Source organism: Rhinoderma darwinii, chromosome 5, assembly GCF_050947455.1.
Source record: "Rhinoderma darwinii isolate aRhiDar2 chromosome 5, aRhiDar2.hap1, whole genome shotgun sequence".
NCBI lineage: Eukaryota > Metazoa > Chordata > Amphibia > Anura > Rhinodermatidae > Rhinoderma > Rhinoderma darwinii.
In genome coordinates, this window is record NC_134691.1 from 127,773,882 (window position 1) to 127,799,413 (window position 25,532).

The 25,532-nt window shown below is 41.8% G+C and overlaps 1 protein-coding gene across 2 annotated transcripts in view; it reads left to right on the forward strand.

Annotated features, from left to right (window-relative positions):
• The window catches only part of ZNF407 (zinc finger protein 407), a 499,483-nt gene that overhangs the window by 16,541 nt on the left and 457,410 nt on the right, over window positions 1-25,532 (forward strand). For both annotated transcript variants that reach the window (XM_075826495.1, XM_075826496.1), the window contains exon 2: window positions 9,374-13,180. In XM_075826495.1, coding sequence (XP_075682610.1) covers window positions 9,415-13,180 — 3,766 coding nt within the window. In that variant the 5' untranslated portion in view covers window positions 9,374-9,414. The remainder of the gene's footprint in view (window positions 1-9,373; window positions 13,181-25,532) is intronic.

A 25,532-nucleotide genomic window follows, 5' to 3' on the forward strand; every position in this document is an offset into this window, starting at 1 on the left:
TTTCTATTGGAATCTCTGACTCATTGATAAATGTGTACTCTAACTGTTCTAGGATATGCTGAGGATTATCGAAGGTTACCAAAAAATAAGTTATTTATTTATGTATATATGTACACCGGATGAATAAATGAGAAAGATTTCTGTTCTAGATACTTATTTACTTTTTTGTCTTGTTGACAAAAATATAACCATCCATATGTGTTTTTATGGCTATTGTTTGCGGGCCTTATTCATCAGCACCCTAAAAACGGCACCAAGAGGATTGAAATTATATTTGTGAATGAGGCATAGTTCACATCTGCGTTGGGGGCTCCGTTATGGGCCTCCATTGCAGATTTAACTGAAAATACCGGAAACGCATACTATTGTTTTCAGTAAAACTACGGACACCCCGACATAAAACTGACGGAACCCATTAAAGTCAATGGGTTCCGTTGGCCACAAGTGGTGTCCATGGTGCAAAGTAACCGGTGCTTCCAATTATTTCCTTATTCTGCTCCTCTGATGGAGCAGAACAGAATACAGAACGCAGATGTGAACATAGAGCAGGGTGCTGCAGTTTTGTTTGATAGTCAGCGAATAGACCCATATATATCTGGTTTTATATAGTCATAGTGCAGTGAAATAATATGAAGTTAAAGGCTATGTACACCTTTGAGGGTCATTTTTTTATTTTTATTAACGGTTCACTCAGTGTGTTTGGTGTAACTTTATAAATAGTGTGTCACGTACTCTCTTCCTGCGGCTCCCTCGGTCTCCAGGACATCAAGAGTTACTCGCCTGGGCGTCGCCCGGCCTGGCAGACTGAGGCAGTCTGCAGCCAATAGGAGATCAGGAGCGTCAGGCCAATCAAAGCCTGGCTGATGTTCCTGAGCTTCTTATTTAGTTTAGCCTGGGGGTAGTAGGCCTTTGCCTGTAAATAGAGTTACCTAGCCTGGTGCTTTCCCTTGTTTCAGACTCCCCTGAGCGACTTGCATTTTGACTCCTTTGTGACCCCTGAGCCCGGCTGGACTCCTGACTTTTCTTTGCCTTCTGATTTTTTGTTTTTACGCACTCTCCCACTGCCTGACTCCGCCTTTTGCGCCCGGACTTGTCCATGGCACAATTGCCCTGCCTCTCCTTCCATGTACTTCCCAGGTTACCCTTTATTATTTCGTACTGTCTCTGTCTTATCTGTTTGTGAGTTTCACTTGTACTAGTATAGGGAATGCCGCCCAGTTGTGCGCTGTCGTTTAGGTCGGGTCGTACAAGTAGGTAGGGACGAACAGGGACCTCACTGTTTACCGTGTATTTGTTCGTGACATAGTCTTTATTAAAAATACATTTTACTTTTTGAGATACAGCTGCTCTGTATTCTGTATATAGAGCAGCTGTATCTTTAGTTTTGACCTGAATCCGTCAGTCCCGCGGATCTGACGTGTTCAGTGATAGCGGGTCCTGCATGTTCTAGTTTAGTAGATACACAAAATGTCCCCAGTACAGCTGTTAGGAGTGAGAGAGCATGCAGTATAGATCTAAAATCAATCTTATACTGTGGCCATCTTTTCTCTCAGTCCGTCAGCCGTGCAATACCTGCTCAATTTGTAAGCTTTGCTATCCTTTTTGCTTTCCTAACATTGAGAAGAGATTTCCCACATGTATCATTCCATTCTCATTTGCACCAGTCTGCTCCTCAGACTTGTCTTCGACATGCACGTGTCCACGTCACACCCCTGGGTTGCACCGTACTGAATGGACGGTTGAGAGGACTTTTAACATACATGTAAAGGTTTTTGACGTCGTTCAGGGATTACAGCTTGGACAGAGTGAAACAATTGTACTGATAAAGTAACCTAATTTCCGCGGTCCGATAGTGTGTCCACTGAGTGTGGTCCCTCAGTTTGTGTTGGTAGGGAGGGAAGTAACAGACACAGTCATGCTGTGTATACCCAAAATACTTCTCTGGTTTATTGTTAAAATGTGGTTACAATAGTATCTCACAAAAAGGGGAGTAGGCTTTAGCTCAGCCAATCACATACAATGGGGAGTTGGTCGGGCTCAACCAATCACAAGTAAGATGAGGTTCTCATAAGAGTCCTACAGCTGCCACATCACCACAACGTTACCAGGTCTATTTCTCAAAACACAGAACGGTAAGTAAATGAGTTATCCGACAGTATGAGACGTCCGTCTCATTTCTCATAACAAGGAATGGTAAACAAGGGAGTGTTCAGACAATCCTATCATACATTTTGCCTCCCAGAGAACAGATAATTCTTCAACATATAAAATGGATTCTTCATACAAAATGGAATAGCTTAACTGGTTGCCGACACAGGATCCCTGTGACGTGATCAATGGCTATACCTGGTACGGGCAGACAGCCCAGGGTCCATTGAAGGACCCCAGGGCTGTCTGACCATATTTCCTGTTGTTAGGACGTACTTGGGTATGCCCTAAGAACTGCCGGTGTACAATCAGGCTAATGTGCTGGCATATAGATATACTAGTATAGAAAACTCATTACACGGGTTTGCTAGCAAAAGGAATGCAGTGGTCTGTTAATATATATAAATGCCCCCACACCGTATAATACCCCCATAGCTGCCCCCACACAGTATAATGCTCCCCATAGCTGCCGCCACACAGTATAATGCCCCCATAGACGCCCCCACACAGTATAATGCCCCTTATATCAGCTTTTCCCACAGTATAATGCCCCCCATATAAGCTCCTCTCACAGTATAATGCCCCTCATAGCTGCCCCCACAGTATAATGCCCCCCATAGCTTCCCCCACACAACATAATGCTCCCCATAGCTGCCCCCACACAGCATAATGCTCCCCATAGGGGCCCCCACAGTATAATGCCCCTCATAACTGCCCCCACACAGTATAATGCCCCCCATAGCTTCCCCCACACAACATAATGCTCCCCATAGCTGCCCCCACACAGCATAATGCTCCCCATAGGTGCCCCCACAGTATAATGCCCCCCTCCCTCCCATACACCGTATAATGCCCCCCTCCCTCCCATACACAGTATAATGCCCCCCTCCCTCCCATACACAGTATAATGCCCCCTCCCTACCATAAACAGTATAATGCCCCCATATGTACGGATCAAATCGAAAAATAATAACATACATACTTACCTATCCCCGTTCACACGACGGGTGGAGGATCCTTTACCTCCTCTGCATTGTGCTTAGTGTGCTGTGAGCGGCTCGGCGAAGACAGGCGCGATGTGATGTTATCGCGCCTGTCTGCACCGAGTCACTCACGTCACACAGCCTGGAGGAGGAGAAGGATCCTCCACCTGGCGGGGGAACGGGGATAGGTAAGTATGTATCGTGTATGGGAGGGAGATGGCGACATTATAGCTATGCCACTAATCACTCACATCTTCCACAGTCTTCTGTCTGTGGGCGGAGCTAACTGGCGGTTGGGCTGTGGGCGGAGCTCTATGTAGACGGAGCTCTATGTGAGCTTCGGGCACCATGTCCTTCTTGGTTATATAATAGATGCCAGTACATTAAAGTTCAAAAATCAAAATGAAGAATCCCTCTATGGGATAAAAAAAAAAAAAGTTTTGTTAACTAAAAAAAAAAAAAAAGAAATACATTTTTTTTACAATAAATAAACGTTTCAAAATATAAGTCCTAAAACATTAAATAATATACGCATATTTGGTATCGCCACGTCCGTAACAACCTGTACAATAAATGAATAATGTTATATATGATCGGTGTATGGTGTAAAAAAAAAAAAAGAAAGAAAACTGCAGCGGAACAGCTTTTTTTTTTTTCTACATTTTTGCCAAAATAAAAATGTATATAAATTAAACGATAATGTAAATGTACCAAAAAATTGTGCCTACATCAAGTACAACTCGTCCCGCAAAAAACAAAATCTCCTACAGCTACGTCGGACAAAAAATTAGAACGTTATGAGCGTCTGGATACAAAGAGGGAAATATAAAAAAATTGTTCTGTCCTCAAGGCCAAAATTGGCCGTGTCCTTAGGAGGTTAAACACATTTTACTCCCTTTCACAAAGATCCACCTGTAATCGTTCACTTCTAAGTCATGAACTTAGATGTGATAGAGACGCAGGACCCGATGTCACTGAACCCGTGAGTCCCGCGGACCTGTCGGGATCAGGATTAAGGCCTCATGCACACGACCGTAGCCATGTGCACGGCCGTGATTTTCGGGTCGGCCGGCCGGCTGCGGACTGTCAGCCGCGAGCCGCCCGCAAATCGCGGGACATTCACATGGCCGCGGCCATTATTTTCAATGAGCCTGGACGGCAGAAGACAGCCGTAATAAGACAGGTCCGTTCTTTCTGCGGTGCGGGCTCCCCGGCCACGCACAGACCGTAAAAACTACGGTCGTGTGCATGGCCCCATAGAAATGAATGGGACCGCAATTCTCCCGTGGATTTTCGGGGGAATTGCCGCCGCAAAAGCACTTTCGTGTGCATGGGGCCTTATTGCAACATACAGCTGCTCTGTATAGAGAATACAGAGCAGCTGTATCTAAAATAGTAAAACAAATTTTTAATAAAGACTAATTAAAAGGTTACGCCATACTCACTGACCTATTTATTAAAAAATGCCCATCAAAGGTGTACATTGCCTTTACGAAAAAAAAAAAATTCTATCAATATAAAATGTAACAGATATATTTAGTGGCATTTAATAATAAAACAAATTGGATAATCTAGCACAGAACTGCACTATATCGTGGGATTTCATAGTGCCAGAAGCAGAAGACTAAAAAGAGAGATCAACTAGGGCATTCCTCCCATTAAAAAAATGTTGTAGCGATATGTTGCATGTTGTTTACACACTGTTTTCTGCCTGGAAAAATCAGCTCCGGGTTTTTTTAAGTGGTTTTGCACCACACGTGATTTTTGACGCGTTTTTACCCGTTTTTTTAGGCTTTTTTTTGTCTTTTAGCTATCTCTTCAACAGAAAGATAGAATAACGGCGAGCGTTTATTGCCGAAAATTGCGGAAAAATAACACGTCAAAAAACGCGTTTATTTCCGTCTCCCATTGATTTCAATGGGGTTTTTCAGGTGGAAAACGCCTCAAGATAGGGAATGTCGCTTCTTTTTAGGCTGGGTTCACACAGTTTTTTGCAGGAGGAAAATCTGCGTCAAAATTCCGTTTGGAATTTTGAGGCAGATTTTGTTCTGCCTGCAAGCCGCTTTTTGCAGCGTTTTCCGCTCGCAACCATTGAGCGCAGCGGGCAAAATACGCTTTCTCTGCCTCCCATTAATGTCAATTGGAGGTCAGAGGCGTAAACGCCCGAAGATAGGGCATGTCCCTTTTCCTTTTCCCGCAAATAAATGCCTCCGCCTCCCATTGAAATCAATGAAGAGGAAGCAGCACTCGAACAAGACATCCTTCAAAACAGTTGATCTGCGGGGATGCCAGGATTCGGACCCTGACCCATCATCTATTGATGCCCTAACCTGAGGATAGGCCATCAATTTTTACTGGCTGGAAAACCCCTTTAACATTTAGTTTTGGCTTTCTTTCAGAAGTTTCTCTAATATTACAAGTGAGTTATATATATATATATTACTTGTCTATGACCGTCTGATAATCCTGAATAACTGATAATCTGTCTCTCCGGTCCCATTGATGCTAGGTAAAATGGCATTACTAAGGCCTCTTTCGGACAGACGTGTTACACCCGTGTTTAACGGTCCGTGCTCTCTATGTTACACCTGGGCCCCTCTCTGTGCTCTCTATGTTACACCTACAGCACTATGGGTCTAGGTGATGCATGCAGAAAATGGGCTGTTAAACTTGGGTACAATACGCACTTCTGAATGAGACCTAACGGTTTGTGGGGAAATATTTGGTAGCTGCATTAGGGTATGTTCACACGCTTAACCAAAAATGAGCTGTTTTTCAGGCGTTTTTAAGCCACTCGCGATTTTCGCTGCGTTTTTTTATGGCCGTTTTTTGAGCTGTTTTCAATAGAGTCTATGAAAAACAACTCCAAAAACGTCCCAAGAAGTGACCTGCACTTCTTTTTTGCAGCCGTTTTGAAAAACGGCCGCATAAAAAAAACGACCTGTCGGAGCAGAACGCCGTTTTTCCCATTGAAATCAATGGCCAGATGTTTGGAGGCGGTCTGCTTCAGATTTTGCATCCGTTTACATCCCGAAAAACGCCCGAAAATAGCCGTATGAACATTACCCTAAATGTTACAAACTGGTTATAACGTTTTTTTTTTATAAAGCTCTGTTCACATCTGGGTCGGAGGCTAGGTTTGGAGTCTCTGTTGCAGGTTCTGTCAGATATGATGGGTAGAATAGTACTTCATGCAGCATTATTCTTCCAGTCAAAAACGACACGATGGAACTTGATGGATCCGACACTGAATACGGCACAAATGTGAACAGAACCTAAATTTCATATGAATTTATTTTTGTAGTAATAAATAAAAGCATTATTTTTTATTATTCCCCCTAATGTTTCTAAATGCTGAATACAGGCTGTGTCTGGCATTGCACCTCTAGACAAAATAGAATAGCAAAACTGTACTCCAACAATGAAAGCTGTTATTCAATTCAATTGCATTGATTCAATCTTGCTTTATACAAATATTTATTTGTTAGCATATATCATCATTATTATTATTATTATTTTTTTTAATTGCCTAAAATTCTTGGTGCATTAACATTGTTGGCTATAATTTTTATAGTTATATTTAGGTAGATTTCAATGTTTACCAAAGTAATATTGTAATATTTTAATCTTGCCACCAGATGTCACCATAACACCTGTTTTCTCGGCAATTTTGTAAGGTCTTTTTGGTCCCTCAATTGAAGCATCTCGTTTCACAGTGGCACTTAAACAGTTCCAAACTGCTTTATTATATTCATTTTGTCAGCTGCAAATACTTTTCAAATGTTTTTGTTAAGTATATATGTTCAACCACTGGATATGTCCATGAATACAGTTTTTAGCCATAATTCGGTTACACTTCTTAGGCCTTATTCACACGAGCGTATTTTACATCCGTGTTACGCGCGTTAAAAAAACGGACATCACACAGACCTATGCAATTCAATGGGGCCATTCAGACATTGTGTTTTTCACGCAGTGTGTATCCGCTGCTTGAAACTCACTGCATGTCCTATACTTGTGCTTTTTTTACGTATCACGCACCCATTGAAGTCAATGGGTGCGTGAAAATCACGGACAGCACATGGACACACATCCGTGTGCTGTCCGTGATTCACGCAACAATTGCTAAAGAAATGATGAGAAAAAGAAAAACGCCTCCTTCAGTTGTTTTTGCTGACGGAAAAAACGCATGACATACGGATGACATACGCGTGCAAAAAACGCAGACACGCACCGTACACGGACGCCACACGGAACTGCAATGCAGGAAAAATGCTGCGTTTTTTAACGCGCGCAAAACGGACACGTTCGTGTGAATAAGGCCTTAGGCTGATTATAAATCAAATAACAATTGTCTTTTGTACTTATTCATGGATGCAACGATACACGGTGTACAGCGCACTAGGGTTATTACTGTTTGGAATACCTACCCTTGAAATTACTCACAAACTGCATCTTCTAAAATAGTTTTATCCTCTGTAAGGCCTGATTCACACGAGCGCTGCGCATCTCGGACATGAAAAACTGCAGTTTTTCACGTCCGAGGTGCATCCGTGCTGAGCGTTGCGGGACGCGATGACACGCATCCACCATAGTTGAGAGTCTATGGAGGGATGCGTGATGCGCGAAAAGGACGGATGTGTGTGAACAGCCACATTGAATTACATAGGTCCGTGGGACGGCCGCTGTTTTAGTTAAAACGTGCCCTAATAGTAGTTCGCACACCTGTCGTGGAATTATATTTTTCATTACTACTTGTAATAATGGCAAAAAATGATGATTTGAAGGGTTCTACCACTCCTCCTGAGAAAGAGTTGGCCACGTGACTGCCCCGCTAGCTCCTGATCTTCTACTCCGACGCTGAATGCTTTTAGAGAAGTCGCAGATACAGAAGGTTCTGCAGCAGAAAAAAAAGACTGCGGTGACAAGTGGTTACGTTTCACAGAAATTTGGTTGGTTACCACTTGGCATCTCTGCTTTCAAAATTTCTTGATATTTCAATTTTTCTTCTGGGATATTCTAATTTAACCCCTTCCCCCTGCTTGAATTCTGAGCCCTAATGACAAAGCCATTTTCTAAATTTTTCCATCGTCACATTCGAAGAGCTATAACTTTTTGATTTTTGCGTCGACATAGCTGTATAAGGTCTTGTTTTTTGCGGGACGTCTTGTAGTTTTTATTGGTACCATTTCAGAGTAGATGCGACTTTTTGATCACCTTTTATCACATTTTTTTAAAGTCAGGATTAACAGAAAACAGCAATACCATAGTTTTTTATTTTATTTTTTACGGCGTTCACAGTGCGGGTTAAATAATGTAATAGATTTATAGTCGGGGTCGTTACAGACGTGGCGACACTAAATTTGTGCAACTTTTTTGCTTTATTGTGGTTTTTTTTAATAGTAAATCCGTTTGTAAGGGGAAAAAGTGGGTTTTTCATTTTATTTTTTTTCACATTTTTTTAAATTTACTTTTTTCAACTTTTTTTTACTTTTATACTAGTCCCACTAGGGGACTTCACTATGCGATCCTCTGATCGCTATTATAATACACTTCAATACTTTTGTATTGCAGTGTATTATTGCCTGTCCATTTAAAACGGACAGGCATCTGCTAGGTCATGCCTCCGGCATGACCTAGCAGGCATTCATTAAAGGCAGACCTGGGGGCCTTTATTAGGCCCCCGGCTGCCATTGGAGACACAGACACTCGGCGATCGTATCGCCGGGTGTCATTGGGATGAGAGGGAGCTCCAAAACCACTCGGATGCGGTGCACGCTATTGTGCACCGCATCTGAGGGGTTAAACGGGTGAGATCGATACTTATATCGATCTCACCCGGCAGAGCAGGGACGCTCCCAGCCCTCAGCTACACCTGGCAGCTGAGAGCAGGGAGATTTGACAGCTCCCTGCTCTGTTTACTTTATTCTAATGCAGCGCCGTGGAATGGCGGCGCTGTAGAATAAAGCCCATTAATGACCGCCGTGAAAAGGCTTATCGGCGGTCATTAAGGGGTTAATGACACTGAAATGCTTATTATTGGTGTGAACACTTCTATTGATACAGGTATGTTCTTTTAAATGGAGAGTAGCTGTAATAGCTGTTCATTGTTCATGTAGATTATTGGTTATCTTGTTCAATGCCCTGAAATAATTAGTTTTCTTTGTAAATTGCAAATTGCTTCTTTCTAGTTATCACTTCCATTTATCTTTTTTCTTTTTGTTTTGTTTCTCTTTTACTAGTAAACACTTCACATCAATGGACATTTTATGAATTACTAAATATGGAAGATGAAAAGTGTCAAGAAAGCCAGTCGGCAGCAGAAGAATCGCCTATTGTAGAGGAGATGGATGATAAAACTAATATCCCTAATGATGGCCATTTGAAGACGAATCAGAGAGATTCCGAATCTGGAAACAACAAAAGACCATATTCACAGGCCTGTTCCTCCGTCAGTGAGGATGGAGAAAATCCATGTTTGCCGAAAAGAGCAAAGCTAGAAACAGAATTGTCCAAACCAGAGAATGAAATAAATAAACAGGATGGCCTACATGGTCAACATTACGTACATGTCAATGAAATGAAAACTACTGGGGCAGATGGATGTGATCTCAGCCCTAACGAAGCACAGTCTATAGCTTACTCCACAACACCAACCAAAGAAGAAGGACTCACACCCGTAAATGATAGTGAACAACATGGGGATCAACCTGCTGAGAATAGTGGAGATGAGGCTCCCGAAGTCTCTGCCGTAAACACTTTACCTAGTTCTGCAGCTCCGATAGAAACACACATCAATGTCTTCTGTTGTAAAGACTGTGACTTCCAATGTTCCGATGAAAATTTTTTACTAGCTCATGTTAGTAATAATCATAAAAGTAAAGAATCTATTAAAGAAAATAAATTGTGCCGGAAGAAATGTCTTGCAAAAAGGAAATTTAACGCAAGTAAATGTGGAATCAAAAAGTCAAACCCTACTCCTAAGAGATTAGAAACACATCCTGCCTTAAGTCAAGATAATGAAGTTCCGTCATGTAATAGTGAGGAGAAACTAGCACGTTGTGAAGACTGGTCTAGCAAAGAGGGGTCAGAAACAAAAAAGAACGTCAAAAATCTATCAAAGGCCATTGGTAAGATAATAGCCAAACGGAAGAATGATAGGAAAATACACCAGAAAAGATTCTTCAGAAGACGAAGGCATCGTTTTGGACAATTGAAAAGACGCTTGCAATTAATAAGTAATAAAGGTAAACTTGAAGATTCTATTGTGTGTTTAAAAGGCAATGTAAATCCTCCCGTAAAAACGTTCCTCGAACAATCCGCCGCGGCAACATACTTGACCAGTGAAAGCGTTACTCATCCGGATGTCATTTATGACGTTGAAAGTGAAAGTACTTTACCTCCTGCTGCGTATAAACTGATACGTACTACACAGCTTACAGAACAGTATGCTTGTATGTACTGTAAGACTGTTGCTGGCACCAGAGAGAACTTCATTCTTCATTTCTGGAAAAGACATGCTAATCAAATGCAGTTTTATTGTCAACCATGTGGATATTCGTGTGTGACCCGAGAGGAGTTTGAAAAGCACTGCCGAAATGACAATCATAAGAAAGGTAGTGTTTTGTTAAATTGTTACCTATGTGGGCTAGACACTGCCAGCGAGTCGACCTTCAAATCCCACATGAAGTCCAAACACAAGATGGATTTCCATTGCAGTATTTGCAAGGTTTACTTTAAATCAAATGATGACCATTTACATCATGAAACATCGGAAGCGCACATCCGGGGGCAGAGAGAAAAATGTGATCGTTCTGCCGAGAATTCAGAGGTACAGACAGATCTGGCTAAAGACTCTCCGTCAGAAGGTGAGAGTGGTGCTGCCATTCACACCGTTGAGGTAGCAGTAGAGAAGTGTTTAGAAAACGAAGTTAAAAAAACCCAGTTTCAATGCAAAAAGTGTTTCTATAAAACCCGATCATCAACAGTCTTGACCAGGCATATCAAGCTTCGCCATACATATGATTATCACTTTTTATGTAAGGCTTGCAACATATACACTATGCATAAGGAAGGTATGGAAAGGCACATTAGAAGGAGCAAACATATTGAAAATGCCAAGAAAAACAACATTGGATTGCTTTTTGACGAGTGCATCGACAGGGTTTCATTTATTGAGCCTGCCATTATTCACAAAGATAGACCTCAGGATGATTGTGCCGAAGCACCATCGTCTACTGGATTAAATGCACCTTCCACTGAAGAATCTTTTTGTTCTAAACATATCCCAAGCCAAACCGATCCAATGCATGTAAAAACACCCAAAACAAGACGACTGAAGGGAAATCTTTCTATCTCTTGCACTCACTGCGGACTTATAGCATCTAGTGTTACAAACCTTAAAGTGCATATTAGGAGGAAGCATACACATCAGTACAACTATAAATGCAAGGTGTGTAATTACGACACCGTAACTAAAGGCGACATGGAGCGACACTGTATAACCAAAAAGCATAAGAGTCGTGTGGAGGAGCAAAAACTCAACCAGCAAAGGACAGAAATTGTGGTTACCACCGATGGAACAAAGTTTGAAGCTTCTGTTAAGAAAAAAGGAAACACTTTAGCTATTAATAATGAATATGTTTATGTTGGCACAGCTCCCAAACTTTTGCCAAATTTACAAAAGGAGCAACCGGTCCCTTCTAATAATCCAGTTAACTTACAAGTAAAAACCTCACTCGAACCTCTTGACAAAGTTGTAGGAGATGTGCACGATATAGGCACTGATGCTGGAAATGGCAAACGCATGAATTGTGAATTTGTCGGGGACGCTGTATCTTTAGAGATGCACGTGAAAAAGAAACACATGAAAGAATTTGAGTATTACTGTAAAGCATGCGATTTCTATGCTCCAACGCACAAGGACATGATCACGCATGCATCCTCGGAGACACACAAAGCCAATCGCCAATCTCCTCTTCAGTCTCCATGTACTTTGCCTTTACTTGTGGAAAAAGCAGAATGTGATATACAGGGATTGCCAGACAATGATCCTACTGAAATTGTTGTAGCATTCGATGAGAACCCACAATCCAATGATGAGAGTACGGAACGATGCGCCGGTTTACCGTTAAAGACCAATACTGATATGGATGGTTCCCAAGCGGCAGGAGAGTCCCAACCCACAGAAGATGGTGAAAGTGTTAAAGAGGACTTTGGAAGAAACACTGATTTACTAGTAAAAGACGAAAAGTGGGAACAAACGCATTCAATTGATTTTAATGTACAAGAAGTTACCACTCAAGTGTGCGTAGACCATGAAGACTCTGAACGCAAAGATACATTTACCAATAACGATGCCGGGAAGGTTTCAGACAGTGAAGTAGTGACTGACGTTTTATCAGATCCTAATAGCATTAGCACATGTAGTGGTATTCAAAATGAACACATTTTTGATTCTTCAATTGTCAAGTTAAAAATCGTTTGCAGTGAGTCTTTTGATAGTGCATCGAAGATTGGTGGCTTTTCACCTAAAATACACAAGCCACACCTAACCAGAAAAAAGAAATCCCATGGAAATTCTCAAGGAGAAGCAAACCGAATACGATGCACTGAATGTGGATTCCTAGCCGATGGCCTTAGTGGGTTAAATGTTCATATTTCCATGAAACATCCAGTAAAAGAAAAACATTTCCACTGTTTGCTGTGTGGTAAATCCTTTTTTACAGAAAGTAATCTTCATCAGCATTTGGCAAGTATTGGCCACAACCGAAATGAGTTGGCCAGTTTCGAAGAACGACCGGAAGGAGGTGGAACATTTAAATGTGTGAAGTGCACAGAACCTTTTGATTCGGAACAGAGTTTATTCATCCACATTAAAGAACAGCATGAGGAATTGCTCAGAGAAGTAAACAAATATATTGAGGAGGACACCGAGCAGATAAACAAGGAAAGAGAAGAAAATCAGGGAAATGTGTGCAAGTACTGTGGCAAGCTATGCAAAAGCAGTAATTCCATGGCATTCCTTGCCCACATCCGAACTCATACAGGTAAGGCAACTATAGGCAGACCTGAATTGCCTAATTTTTATAACACTTGTGAATATGAAATAGAATGTCCTATGTAGTTTAGTATGTAGACGAGAAATAATGTGCTTGTTCTTTTTTTAAAGTTGCAGCTATTTATTTTTAAAAACTCACCGGTGGACAGCCATATTGACAGACACTTCCTGCCTGTACAGAGCAGCAGGGTGTGTGTGCTTTATGGTTGCTGAAATAATTGTGAGTCAATTGACAGAGAACTGTCATGGATTATTACAGTCTCCAGTAAGTGATGGAGTACAGCCCCCTCCCCAGAAACCAGGAAGGGAGCCTGTGTATACAGTGTAAAGTGTTGCTATCCTGACTTATCTAGGCCTCCAGCACCACAACACAGTCATTAACTCGTCCACCCTCTTATGATAATGAGGTGACTCTGCTCATCTTGTCTCAATCGACACAGCAAAGTTGAAAAGTGAGGTACAGAAAGCAGGAGCGAGCCATATTGTCACTGCTTTAGGGGCCAGTACCAAACTGGAATATTTCAAGATTTTATTTCTATGTGTACAGTCACATAACAAACAAAACAAAAATAACAGCAGCATTAACCCCTTAGCGATATTTGGCGTAAGTGTACACCATAACCAATGGCTATGGAGCGGATTCATGGCTGAGCCAGCTCCATACGCCTCAGGTATCGGCTGTATATTACAGCTGACACCTTGTCAAGGCAGCTGTGGGGCCCCCAGGTCTGCCATCTTGGCCCCCTATTAAGACCTGTCAAGACTTAATCAGAGGATGCTAAAAGCACAATACCCTGCAAAACAGTATTGCAGTGTATTGTACCAGTAATTGCATTATTGCATTATTAAATCCCATAGCGGGACTAAAAAAATAAAAAAATTTAATAGTTTAACAAAAAACCTTTTTCCATTTCCCCCCCTAAAGTATTGTAAAAAAACAACAAAAACCTACCTGGTATTGCCACATCTGTAAAAGCCAGAACTATTACAATAGCGCTAGAATTGCTATTTTTTTAGTCATCTTAACTAAAAAAAATAAAAATAAAGTGTGATCAAAAAGTTTCATGTACACTAAAATTGTACCAATAGAAACTGCCGCTCTCTCTGCAAGAAAAGGCCCAGACACAGCTGTATTGACGGAAAAATGTAAAGGTTATTGGTCTCAGAATTTGGAAACAAACATTTTTTTTGTTCAGATTCCTTGTGAAATGTTCGGATTATCTCTCCATTTCTGCATCTCACAGAAAACAAACCATAAGTGGATTAGCATCATGGTGTGACACAAGTGGCATCAACTATATGTATTGGATCTATTTAGGATCCGTGGATTGGTACAAAGCATCAACTATGGGATAGCCAAGTGCAAAGTCATTGCTTTGTTTTGCAAATATAGGGAAAAGCCTGGCTTTGCTAAAACGATTTTCAGGGTTTGCCACTAACAAAGTCAGCACGCAGACGATGATGAACACCGAGGCTTTGGCGATGAGTATGCTCTACAGCAGGGGTCTCAAACTCGGCAGGGTAAGTGGGCCGCATATAGAAAAAATGGGAAGTTGACGGGCCGCATTACTTTCAAATTTTGATACAATACAAAATTATTGTTAATAAATTACATATTTGAACTACTATAGCACTATATTACTATAATAATAATACATTACTATAAAATGAATACTACATTACTATAATAATACCGCTAGGTTTAAAATTTGAGATATTTCTCCACGTGCTTATTTCAACAATCCAGTTTAAGTGCCGCTAAATGCAGTCCGGCGGCTCAGTTGGCAGCGTTTGGCAGACACACATGTCAAGATTGGGCAGCCCCTTTTTAGATGCTGCCACAGTGCCCTCTGTAGATGCTGCCGCAGTGCCCTCTGTAGATGCTGCCGCAGTGCTCTCTGTAGATGCCGCAGTGCCCTCTGTGGATGTTGCCACAGAGTCCTCTGTAGATGCTGCCACAGAGTCCTCTGTAGATGCTGCCACAGAGTCCTCTGTAGATGCTGCCACAGAGTCCTCTGTAGATGCTGCCACAGAGTCCTCTGTAGATGGACAGAGATGTCAGGGGCAACCCCAGAGCTGGAGTCCCGGGCTGAGCGCTAGTAGGCTCTTCCTTGGACTCCAGCTGTGCTCCTGACATCACTGGGACTACTTCTCTGGGGAAGCCCCTGACATCATTGTCGATGTATGGACAGTGATGTCAGGGAATTCCACAGAGTCCCGGAGCAGAGTCTATACTAGCGCTCTGCCCGGGACTCCGCTCTGGGGAAGACCCTGACACACTGTACATATATGGACAGCGATGTCAGAGATTTCCACAGAGTCCCGGAGCAGAGTCTATACTAGAGCTCTGCACTGGACTCCGGCTCTGGGGAAGCCCCAGACATCGCGTGTCCAAACATGGACACCGATTTCAGGGAATTCGACAGAGTCCCGGAGTAGAGCCGATACTAGCGATGTCAGGGATTTCCACAGTGTAGCAGGGTCTTCCCCAGAGCGGAGTCCCGGCAGTGCGCTAGTACAGGCTCTGCTCCAGGACTCTGTGGAATTCCCTGACATCGCTGTCCGTATATGAACAGTGTGTCAGGGTCTTCCCTAGAGCGGAGTCCCGAGCAGAGCGCTAGTATCGGCTCTGCTCCGGGACTCTGTGGCATTCCCTGACATCGCTGTCCATATATGGACAGTGTGTCAGGGTCTTCCCCAGAGCGGAGTCCCGAGCAGAGAGCTAGTATCGGCTCTGCTCCAAGACTCTGTGGAAATCCCCGACATCGCTGTCCATATATGGACAGAGTCCCGGAGCATAGCCTGTACTAGCGCTCTGCCCGGGACTCTGCTCTGGGGAAGACCCTGACACACTGTCCATATATGGACAGCGATGTCAGGGAATTCCACAGAGTCCCGGAGCAGAGCCGATACTAGCGCTCTGCATGGGACTCCGTCTCTGGGGAAGCCCCAGACATCGCTGTTCATATGCGGACAGCGATGTCCGGCAATTCCAGAGTCTTGGAGCAGAGCCGATACTAGCGACTCTGTGTCCCGCGGGCCGCAGATGACAGCCCCAGGGGCCGCATGCGGCCCACGGGCTGCGTGCTTGAGACCCCTGATACAGGAATGACCAGTTGACATCAGACAAGCCAGAACAACCATGTTTTTTATTTTGTAAAACATAAAAAAAAAAAAAAAAGTGTTGCCGTTAAATACTACCAGTCCCACAAAAAAAAAAAAATTATATACGGTTATGTTGATGAGAAAATAAAAAAGTTCTGGATTTTAGAAGTCAGGAAGGAAAAAACAAAACTGAAAAACTAAAATGGCAGTGACATCAAGGGGTTAAAAAATAAAAATATATATACTAATTGAAATGATATCATGTTCTCATTGTACATTCCCTTTATTATCACAATAACTGACCTCCTTAGGAGTTTTATTTTCTTAATAGTTGGAATTGATACGATCCTTTCTTGTAATCTTGGCCTGTATACTGCATAATTTGTATTTTTGTCAGAAACAAACTTTTTACTTGTCCTCTGTAATCAGAACTCTTCTGGGGTGCTTAACCACTATATACATTGCAGCGATCAATCTGTATGTTCAATAAGTGTCACACAATACAGAAAGCAGCAAAACAAAGCTATGGAGATTAGATTACAAATATCAATAAATTAATACATTTACATGGTTTCCAAAAAGGAAAAGAAAAACGGAAGTATGAATTAAACGGAATACAAAATAGATGCCGCTACCACCCAAATTGTTCCTCTTACCTCACCTACCCAAAATCATACATTGGAACTTAATGTAGAAGGGAATACATTTTACATTGTATTATTTTCTGCCCACGTATATAAGCTAAATGTCTACTGTAAAGTTTGGCGGAGGAGGAATAATAATATAGGGATGTTTTTAAGGGTTTGGGCTAGGGCCCTTTCCATTTAAAGTTTAAAGTTACAGCATACAAAGATATTTTATGACTGTGACCCTGTGATCAAAATTAGGTCCATTAAGACATGGTTTGACAGTTTTTGGTATTAAGGAACTTAAGTGGCCTGCACAGTCCTGACCTCAATATCCTGTGGAAAGTCTTCCCAGAAGAGTGAAGTCTGTTATAGCCGCAAAAGGGTGCCCAATTCCATATTGATGCTGTGGTTTTCGAATGGAATTTCCAACAGGCTCATATAGGTTGATGATCAGATGTCCATATTTTTGGCCTTGTAGTGTACATGTTTATGGACGAGATGGGGAGATGCTTTTCTTTTATCCGACAGTTATTTTATGTGTATGACCAGCATTACACTTGAGAAGCAATTTTTCTCATCTCACTAAACATTCTCACTAGGCTTTAAAATGCTAGTTTGAACTGGTTGAGAGCTTCCAGTTGCTCCTTGTGTCTGGTTTGAAAGACAGACATTTTCTACTGTGAATATTATTTAAAGAGAAAAGTAAAAATGTGGCTACTGTCATGACCATTTAAATAGAAAAAGTGGAATGTGTCGAGTTCTCTTTAAAAGGGCTATGTCATGTTAGCAACTGTCACGAAGGGTCTGTGGACCCACTGGGCCGTACAGCCTTGGCGGTAGGGCAGCTGGCCAACAGGGCGCAGGTCACAGTCTATGGTCTATAGGGTACCTGTGGCAGCACGGACAGTAGCTTGGCAGGAACTAGGCAGCGGGTGGATGTCGGGCATGGAGAAGCAGGACAGGGGTGGAATCAAGCATAGCACGAGAATAGCAAGCACAGCACTAGATCGGGATACAGGTACAGGAACAGGAACACTGGGAGCAGGAAACACTAGGGGACCATTTCCATAGACGGACTAAGGGATACACAATAATGCTCAGGCATAGAACTAGGGGGCTGGACCCCTCTTATAGTCCAGGGTACTCACGGGTTGAAGTTCGTCCGGTACACGCGCTGCCCCTTTAAGAGAGGGCACGAGCATGCGCACGCACCCTACGGGATCCGGCAGAGGTGAGTGGACGCGAGCACTAGCGTCTCCTGAGGAGGAGGCTGGGGCCAGCGCTTGCAGACTCGTGGCTGCGGCTGTCGGGAAGGTTGGCGCTGACAGCCCTCAGCCACGGACATTACAGCAACCTTTTTTTCTATTGCTACAATGGGTATTAAATGAAAAATGCTGCAACTTTACTAATAGTCTTGCTTACATTTATCCTGCAGTATTGTATCAATAGCTACTATGGAGACCACTGTGTCTCCATGGTTACAGACTACAAACCAATCCAGTGTAGTCTGATCCAACAGTCTTCCTTTCTTCCATTTGCCCCTTACTTTATGCTAGTCTATCAAATCTAATTTACCAATTGTATTTGTATGTTAACATTGGAGTACTTCCAAGAAAATGTAAAAAAAAACATGTAAAACAAGACATTTTTCCTTTTCGATTTATACATTTGAAACGGAGAAGAATTAAAGTAGAAGATATATGGTGAGGGGTTTTTTTTTCCCAATTTTTTTTATAACAATTGCTGTAAAACTGAATGTGGCTAAAATGTATTTTAAACATAATGGTTTAGTGCGGAAAATATTTTAGATGTTGAAATATCCATAAATCCTAAAATATGTTTTAAATAAATGTTACTTCTAAACATTACTTACCCATTCTAAAAAGGGATTTGGTTAGGGGTCCTGTATTAGCCCTGAATATGCCCTCATAAGCCAGATAAAAGTGAATAAAATGAAAGCGGAGATGCTAATGGAGTTCTCTTTAGAATTCTTTATGCCAATGTCTGGTCAAGACATGTTGCTTATAATTGATGTGTCCATTACTTGAATTCTCTTGTAATTATAGTCAATAAGTCTTGTAAATGTGTTAAAGCTCACTAAAAGCATACAAATTCAAGAACAGAGTAAGGCTAATAATTTAAAATAATCAATGTAGGCATTTCAGCACTTAATTTCCCTTGTGTGTTGATAGCTGATCATTCTTAATCCATTAAGATTTATTTAGTCGTTTACAATGCAAAATAGGTTTGCACTGGTCACTTGTGCCATTTGGAAATGTCCACCAGGTTAAGTGCAGAATGTAGTCCATTATTCTTCCTTGACTATATGTATTAATTGCATTTAAAATCAAGTTAATGTGTATGTGAAAGTGAGGTAACTATCAATATACGACAGAACAACCTTACTTCTATAAGTTACATCATTGATTGTAACATTTAGTCAAAGTTTGCATACTTTGAGCGTCATTTGCGTCGCTCCTTCAAATTTGTTTTAATTGTTTTCTGAAATGGCACATGAATTTTCTGCAGATTAGCGGAAAGACGTATTCCTGTATACATGTCACTGGGGTACTTTTTTAATTTTTTATTAATAGAAGTGTGAACGTGGATAGAAGATATCTGCCAACACTAATCTAGGTTTATTTAAAGAGACTCTGTCACCACATTATAAGTCCCCTATCGCCTACATAAGGAGAACGGCGCTATAATGTAGGTGACAGTAATGCTTTTTATTTAAAAAAAACTATCTATTTTTACCACTTTATTAGCGTTTTTAGATTTACGCTAATGAGTTGCTTAATGCCCAAGTGGGCGTATTTTTACTTTAGACCAAGTGGGCATTGTACAGGGGAGTGTATGACGCTGACCAATCAGCATCATGCACTCCTCTCCATTCATTTAGACAGCGCATAGGGATCCTGCTAGATCCTTATGTGCTGTCTTATACTTACACATTAACAATACTGAAGTGTTTAGACAGTGAATAGACATTCCACGGGATGTCTATTCACAATCTCTGCACTTCGTTACTCTGTCTGTGGTAGTTACAGCAGAGGAAGCGTGATCTTGTTGTAACCTGTCATTTACCGCGTAATCTCGCGAGATTACGCGTCCTCTGCTGTAACTACCACAGACAGAGTAACGAAGTGCAGAGATTGTGAATAGATATTCCGTGGACCCGTATTTACGTCAGTATTTATGGGAGGAAAAAAAAATACGTTCGTGTGCATGAGGCCTAAAAGCACTAAACCGTAAACGTACATATGCTGCACTGCCACAATTGTAATGACCCATAGAAAATAGCTAACATAATAATTATACTGCGCAGCGTAAAAGTAACCCTGAAGAACTTCATCTTTTTTTCCTTTAAACAGACCCAATTTCTTAATTTTTTTATAAAAGCTATACAATACTTAGAAAAAAATACGTTCTTATACGGCTACACCAATGGAAAATAAACAAGTTATGGCTCTAGGAGTACAGCGACACAAAATTGTTCATTTTCATAAAACTTGAAAAATCGTGCAAACGTACTAAAACATAAAAATATATATATAAATTTAATATCTCCGTATTCGTAGAATACAGTCAACAGGTTACGTATACAGCATGAAAACAGTATGTTTTGTAATTTTTTTTGTAATTTTTTTTTAATACAAATTAATCATATATACCCCAAAATTGTGCTACTAGAACTACAACTCATCCTACAATAAACAAGCTATCATATGACCACATCAATGGAAATGTAAACAGGTTATGGCTCTTTAACCCCTTCCCGTCGTAAACAATTTTCAGATTTTAATTTTTATTTTTTCCTCCACAAGTTCCAAAAGTCATAACTTTTTCATTTTTCCATCCATATAGTCCTATGAGGGCTTGATTTTTGCGGGACAAGTTGTAGTTTTTCGTAGCGCCATTTATTGTGCCATATAATGTACTGGGACACGGGAAAACGATTATTTGTGGGATAGAAAATTAAAAAAGCAGTGATTCCTCCATTGGTTTTTGCGCTTCGTTTTTACGGAATTTACCGTACAATTAAAACAACATGTTAACTTTATTCTGTGGGTCAATTCGATTACAGCGATGCCAACATTTTTTGCAGGATAAGCTGTAGTTTTTAATGCTACCATTTTGTTGTACATCCGAGGTTTTGACCACTGTTTATTCCATTTTTTGTGGGAGATTAGGTGACCAAAAAATAGCTATTCTGGTGTTTTTATTTTTATTTGTTTTTTAACGGCGTACACCGTGCGGGTTAAATAATGATATATTGTAATAGTTTAGACTTTTACGGATGCGGCATACCAATTATGTTTTTATTTATTTTCAATGCTTTAGGGGGAAAATGGGAAAAGGTTTTTTTTTTACTTTTAATATATATTTCTTTTTTTTACATAAAAAAACAAAAACCTATTATTTTACTAATTTTTACTTGCCAGAGGCAGGGCTTACTAGGGGCACAAAGATGGCAGACCTCGGGCCTTTTTGGGCCCCCAGGCTGCCATAGAAACCATTGCCACCCCGCGATTGCATTGCGGGGGGCCCGAGGAGCTGCTAGAGGGGGTCGCCCTCCTCTTTCTAACTATTTAAATGCTGCAGTCGCTATTATTGACCACGGCATTTAACAGGTTAAACGAGCGGGATCGCATTCGAATTACTGTCAAGTGACGACTGAAACATACAGCCGACACCTGCGAGCCCGCTCCATACTTCCTCCTACACAGCTATGATGTAGCCATAGGTCAAATGCGGGAAGGGGTTAAAGGAGTTTTTAAAAATTGATGGCCTATCCTCAGGTTAGGCCATCAATAGCTGATGCGTTGGGGTCTGATCAGCTGTTTAGAAGGGGCCGCAGCGCTTGTATGAGCGCTGCTTCCCCTTCATTTGTTCTTGCTCACTGTGAGTCGTCGACACGGATGTAGCGGTAATACACAGGTATTGCAACCTTCTTCCATTGAAGTAAATGGTAGAAGAAGGCTGCAATACTGTGAATCGCCGCTAAATGCGTGTCGACGACTCATAGTGAGCAAGAAAAAATGAAGGGGAAGCCGAGCTCCTTAGAGTGCTGCGGCCCCTTCAAAACAGCTGATCGCCGGGGTCCTGTAAGTCGGACTCCGATTTATCAGCTATAGATGGCCTATCCTGAGGATAGGCTATCAATTTTTAGTGGCTTGAAAACCCCTTTAAGTGCGGCGATGAAAAAAATAGCTATTTTCTGAAAGCCCAACATAGGCTGGACCTTAAGGGGTTAATGGCAGATTGTGCTATAGGGATCAACCATTAAAAAGTTCAGGATGACGAAATGATACTCCTGAATTGACAGGGAGTTGAAATGATCACATTTGTCACAGAAAAAAAGGATAAGTAAGCGCTGTGTTTAGCAGTGGGATCCAAATGTAATCAGCTTTCTTTCTGCATTCGGGACGTTGCCATGAAAACTCACGAGTCTCCAACTGTCACATAGTGGAGAGGAACATACTGGGAAGACATTGTCTGTGTCACCCCAGCATTCCTCTGTATACAGATCACCGCTAATAGTGATCTGTTATCTGTGCTCTGCATACAAAGGAAGGCTGGGATAACACAGATCATGTTATCCCAGCTTCCTCCAGTCACAGAAAAAAAAATAATAATTACGTTTGTAGAATAAATTTGTCTGATTTAACAAATAACATTTCATTACAAAAGGAAAAAAAACAAGGATATTTTGTCTTTGAATTCTTTTTCAGAAATGGATGCAGCGTTAACAATTATGGTTCATCTAACTTTTTTTTCAGTCCCAGTAGGGGACTTGAATGTACAATACCCCGATCGCTATTGTAATACACCGTACATGGCACAAATGTGTATTGCAGTGTATGGTGTCTTTTAGTGCAAAACTGACGGACGGCCTATTAGGCCATGTCTCTGGCAGCTCCACCGATCTTGGCCGTTGCAGCAGGTAGTTCAGTGGAACATCATATACCGATGGCACAGGCTCATTTTCTGAACTCACGCCATCATTGTGCCGTTCATATATATATTGTACATCAGATTGCGCTAACCCCTTGGCAGCAGCATCGGATATTAACCATTTTAAAGATAAGAAAATTAGCCAGCAAAATTTAGATCAGTTTGAAGCTGATAAACTGAAATGGAAAGGCATGTTTTCAGTGAACACCTCTGGTCCGCCAGAACTGAAAGCCTCACTTGTACAATATAATAAAGCATATAACAAGAAAATCCCTTTAACCCCTTTCCGACCTATACCTACATCAGCCGGGTAGGGGAAGTATGGAGCAGGCTCACAGGCTGATGTTACAGCCGACACGTCACTGTAACGAGCAGGATCCCGCTCGTTTAACCCTTTAGATGCTGCAGTCAATAGCGACCGATGCATTTAGCGACCCCCTCTAACAGCCCATCAGCCCCCTGTGACGCGATTGCGGGCTGCCGATGGTTGTTATAGCAGCCTGGGGGCCTTATGAAGGCTCCCAGGTCTGCCATCTTTCTAATCCTATTAAGCCCAGGGCTTGATAGAAGACTGTCAGAATCACGATATACTGCAATACATTAGTATTTCAGTATATAGTTCTAGCGATCGCTGGTTCAAGTCCCCTAAAGGGAATAATAAACAGAAACAGTAAAAATCTGTTCCTTACATTTTTTTTCTTTATGTATATATAAAAAAAAACACTTTTCCCATTCCCCCCCCTAAAGCACTGTAAAAACATAAATAAACATAATTGGTATCGCCACATCAATGTCTGAACTATTACAATATATCATTAACCCACACGGTAAACGCCATAAAAGTGATCAAAAACTTGCATGTACCCCAAAAACTGGTACTATCAAAAACTACAGCTGGTTCCGCAAAAAATATGCCCTCGTATCGCTCAATCGACCGAAAATAAAAAGTAATGCCTTTAATTAAATTAAATTAAATTAATTGTTTTTACAGTTTGGTTTTCCTTTGTAAAAGTAGTGAAATATAAAAAAAGAGATAAATTTGATATCGCCGTAATAATATTGACCAGTAGAATAAAGTTAACACATCATTTTAAAGGCACGACGAACTCCGTAAAAACGAAGCGCAAAAAACAATGGAGGAATCTGTTTTGGTTTTTTTTTCATTTTCCACCCCACAAAGAATTTTTTTCCCCATGGAAAGGTGGGGAAGAAAAAGTGAAAATGAAAATCAGAAAAATAACTGCAGCAGAGAGGGGTTAAAATGTGATATACAATATATGGAAAGTAATATGGATCATCAGGGTTGCCAACCTCCCACTTCAGTAATTTCTGGACTACTGAGCTAAAAATCACGGACTGACTAAAATTTTTACGGACACATTACAAAATCATGAGTTAGTGATAAACCTAATGTGCCATAGGATTTGAATGACTGCCAGTACTGGTCTGCTGCTGCTGGGAGCCTGCCTTCCTCTCTGTGCCTGGGACTCATCAATCACAGCCCCACTTGTAGCTTCCCCTAGCTAAGGTAGCTAGTGCCTAAAAGCTACAAGTGGGGCTGTGATTGTTGAGTGTTAGGCTGGGTTCACACGAGCACATTAATGTCCGTAATGGACGGACGTATTTCGGCGGGAAGTCCCGGACCGAACACAGTGCAGGGAGCCGTGCTCCTAGCATCATAGTTATGTACGATGCTAGGAGTCCCTGCCTCGCTGCAGGACAACTGTCCCGTACTGAAAACATGATTACAGTACGGGTCAGTTGTCCTGCAGAGAGGCAGGGACTCCTAGCATCGTACATAACTATGATGCTAGGATCCCGGCTCCCTGCACTGAGTTCGGTCCGGGACTTCCGGCCGAAATACGTCCGTCCATTACGGACGTTAATGTGCTCGTGTGAACCCAGCCTTACTGTCCGTCTCATGCAATTCAGGCATCCTATTGGTCCACGGTGTCCTCAATGCCCACCCCATTTACTCCTTGTTTAGCCTTAGTGCCCGTGTGCCATGGCGAATGGACCTTGCCCACAGTGTTGTAGGGGTAATATACGGGGATTGTGGGGGTTATGTATACGGGGATGATGGGGGTTATATACAAGAAATATCATCACCCCTATATATATCAGCTATCATCCCTGTATATAACCTCATCATCCTTGTATATTACCCTATACACATTGTTCACCCCTCCAGCATCCCTGTATATAACCCCTATTATCTATGTATATACCATTGGGGCGGGCACTGTCCATACGCCATGGCGTGGGCATTGAGGCTAAACAAAGAGTAAATGAGGCGGGCATTGTGGACACCGTGGACCAATAGGATGGTTTACGGACCAGCGGAATCTGAAAATATGCCTCTCCACCCCGCCTGTCCACAGGTGACGCCACTACACTATAAGGCAGAACGCGTTCTTCGTGGTGGTGGAGTCCAGCATACTGCACGCTGCCTTCTAGTGTAATGCCATCACGTGCAACATCACTGACGTGAGTCACATGACGTCTCGTGACTTGTCACCGCAGTGCAAACTTTCTGAAAAAAAAAATTGCGGATGGTACTTTTTTTTCTGCCGGACACTATGGACGGCAGAAAAAAAAACACCATTTTTTTTGCGGACTTTTCGTAAATTTACGGATGGTTGGCAACCC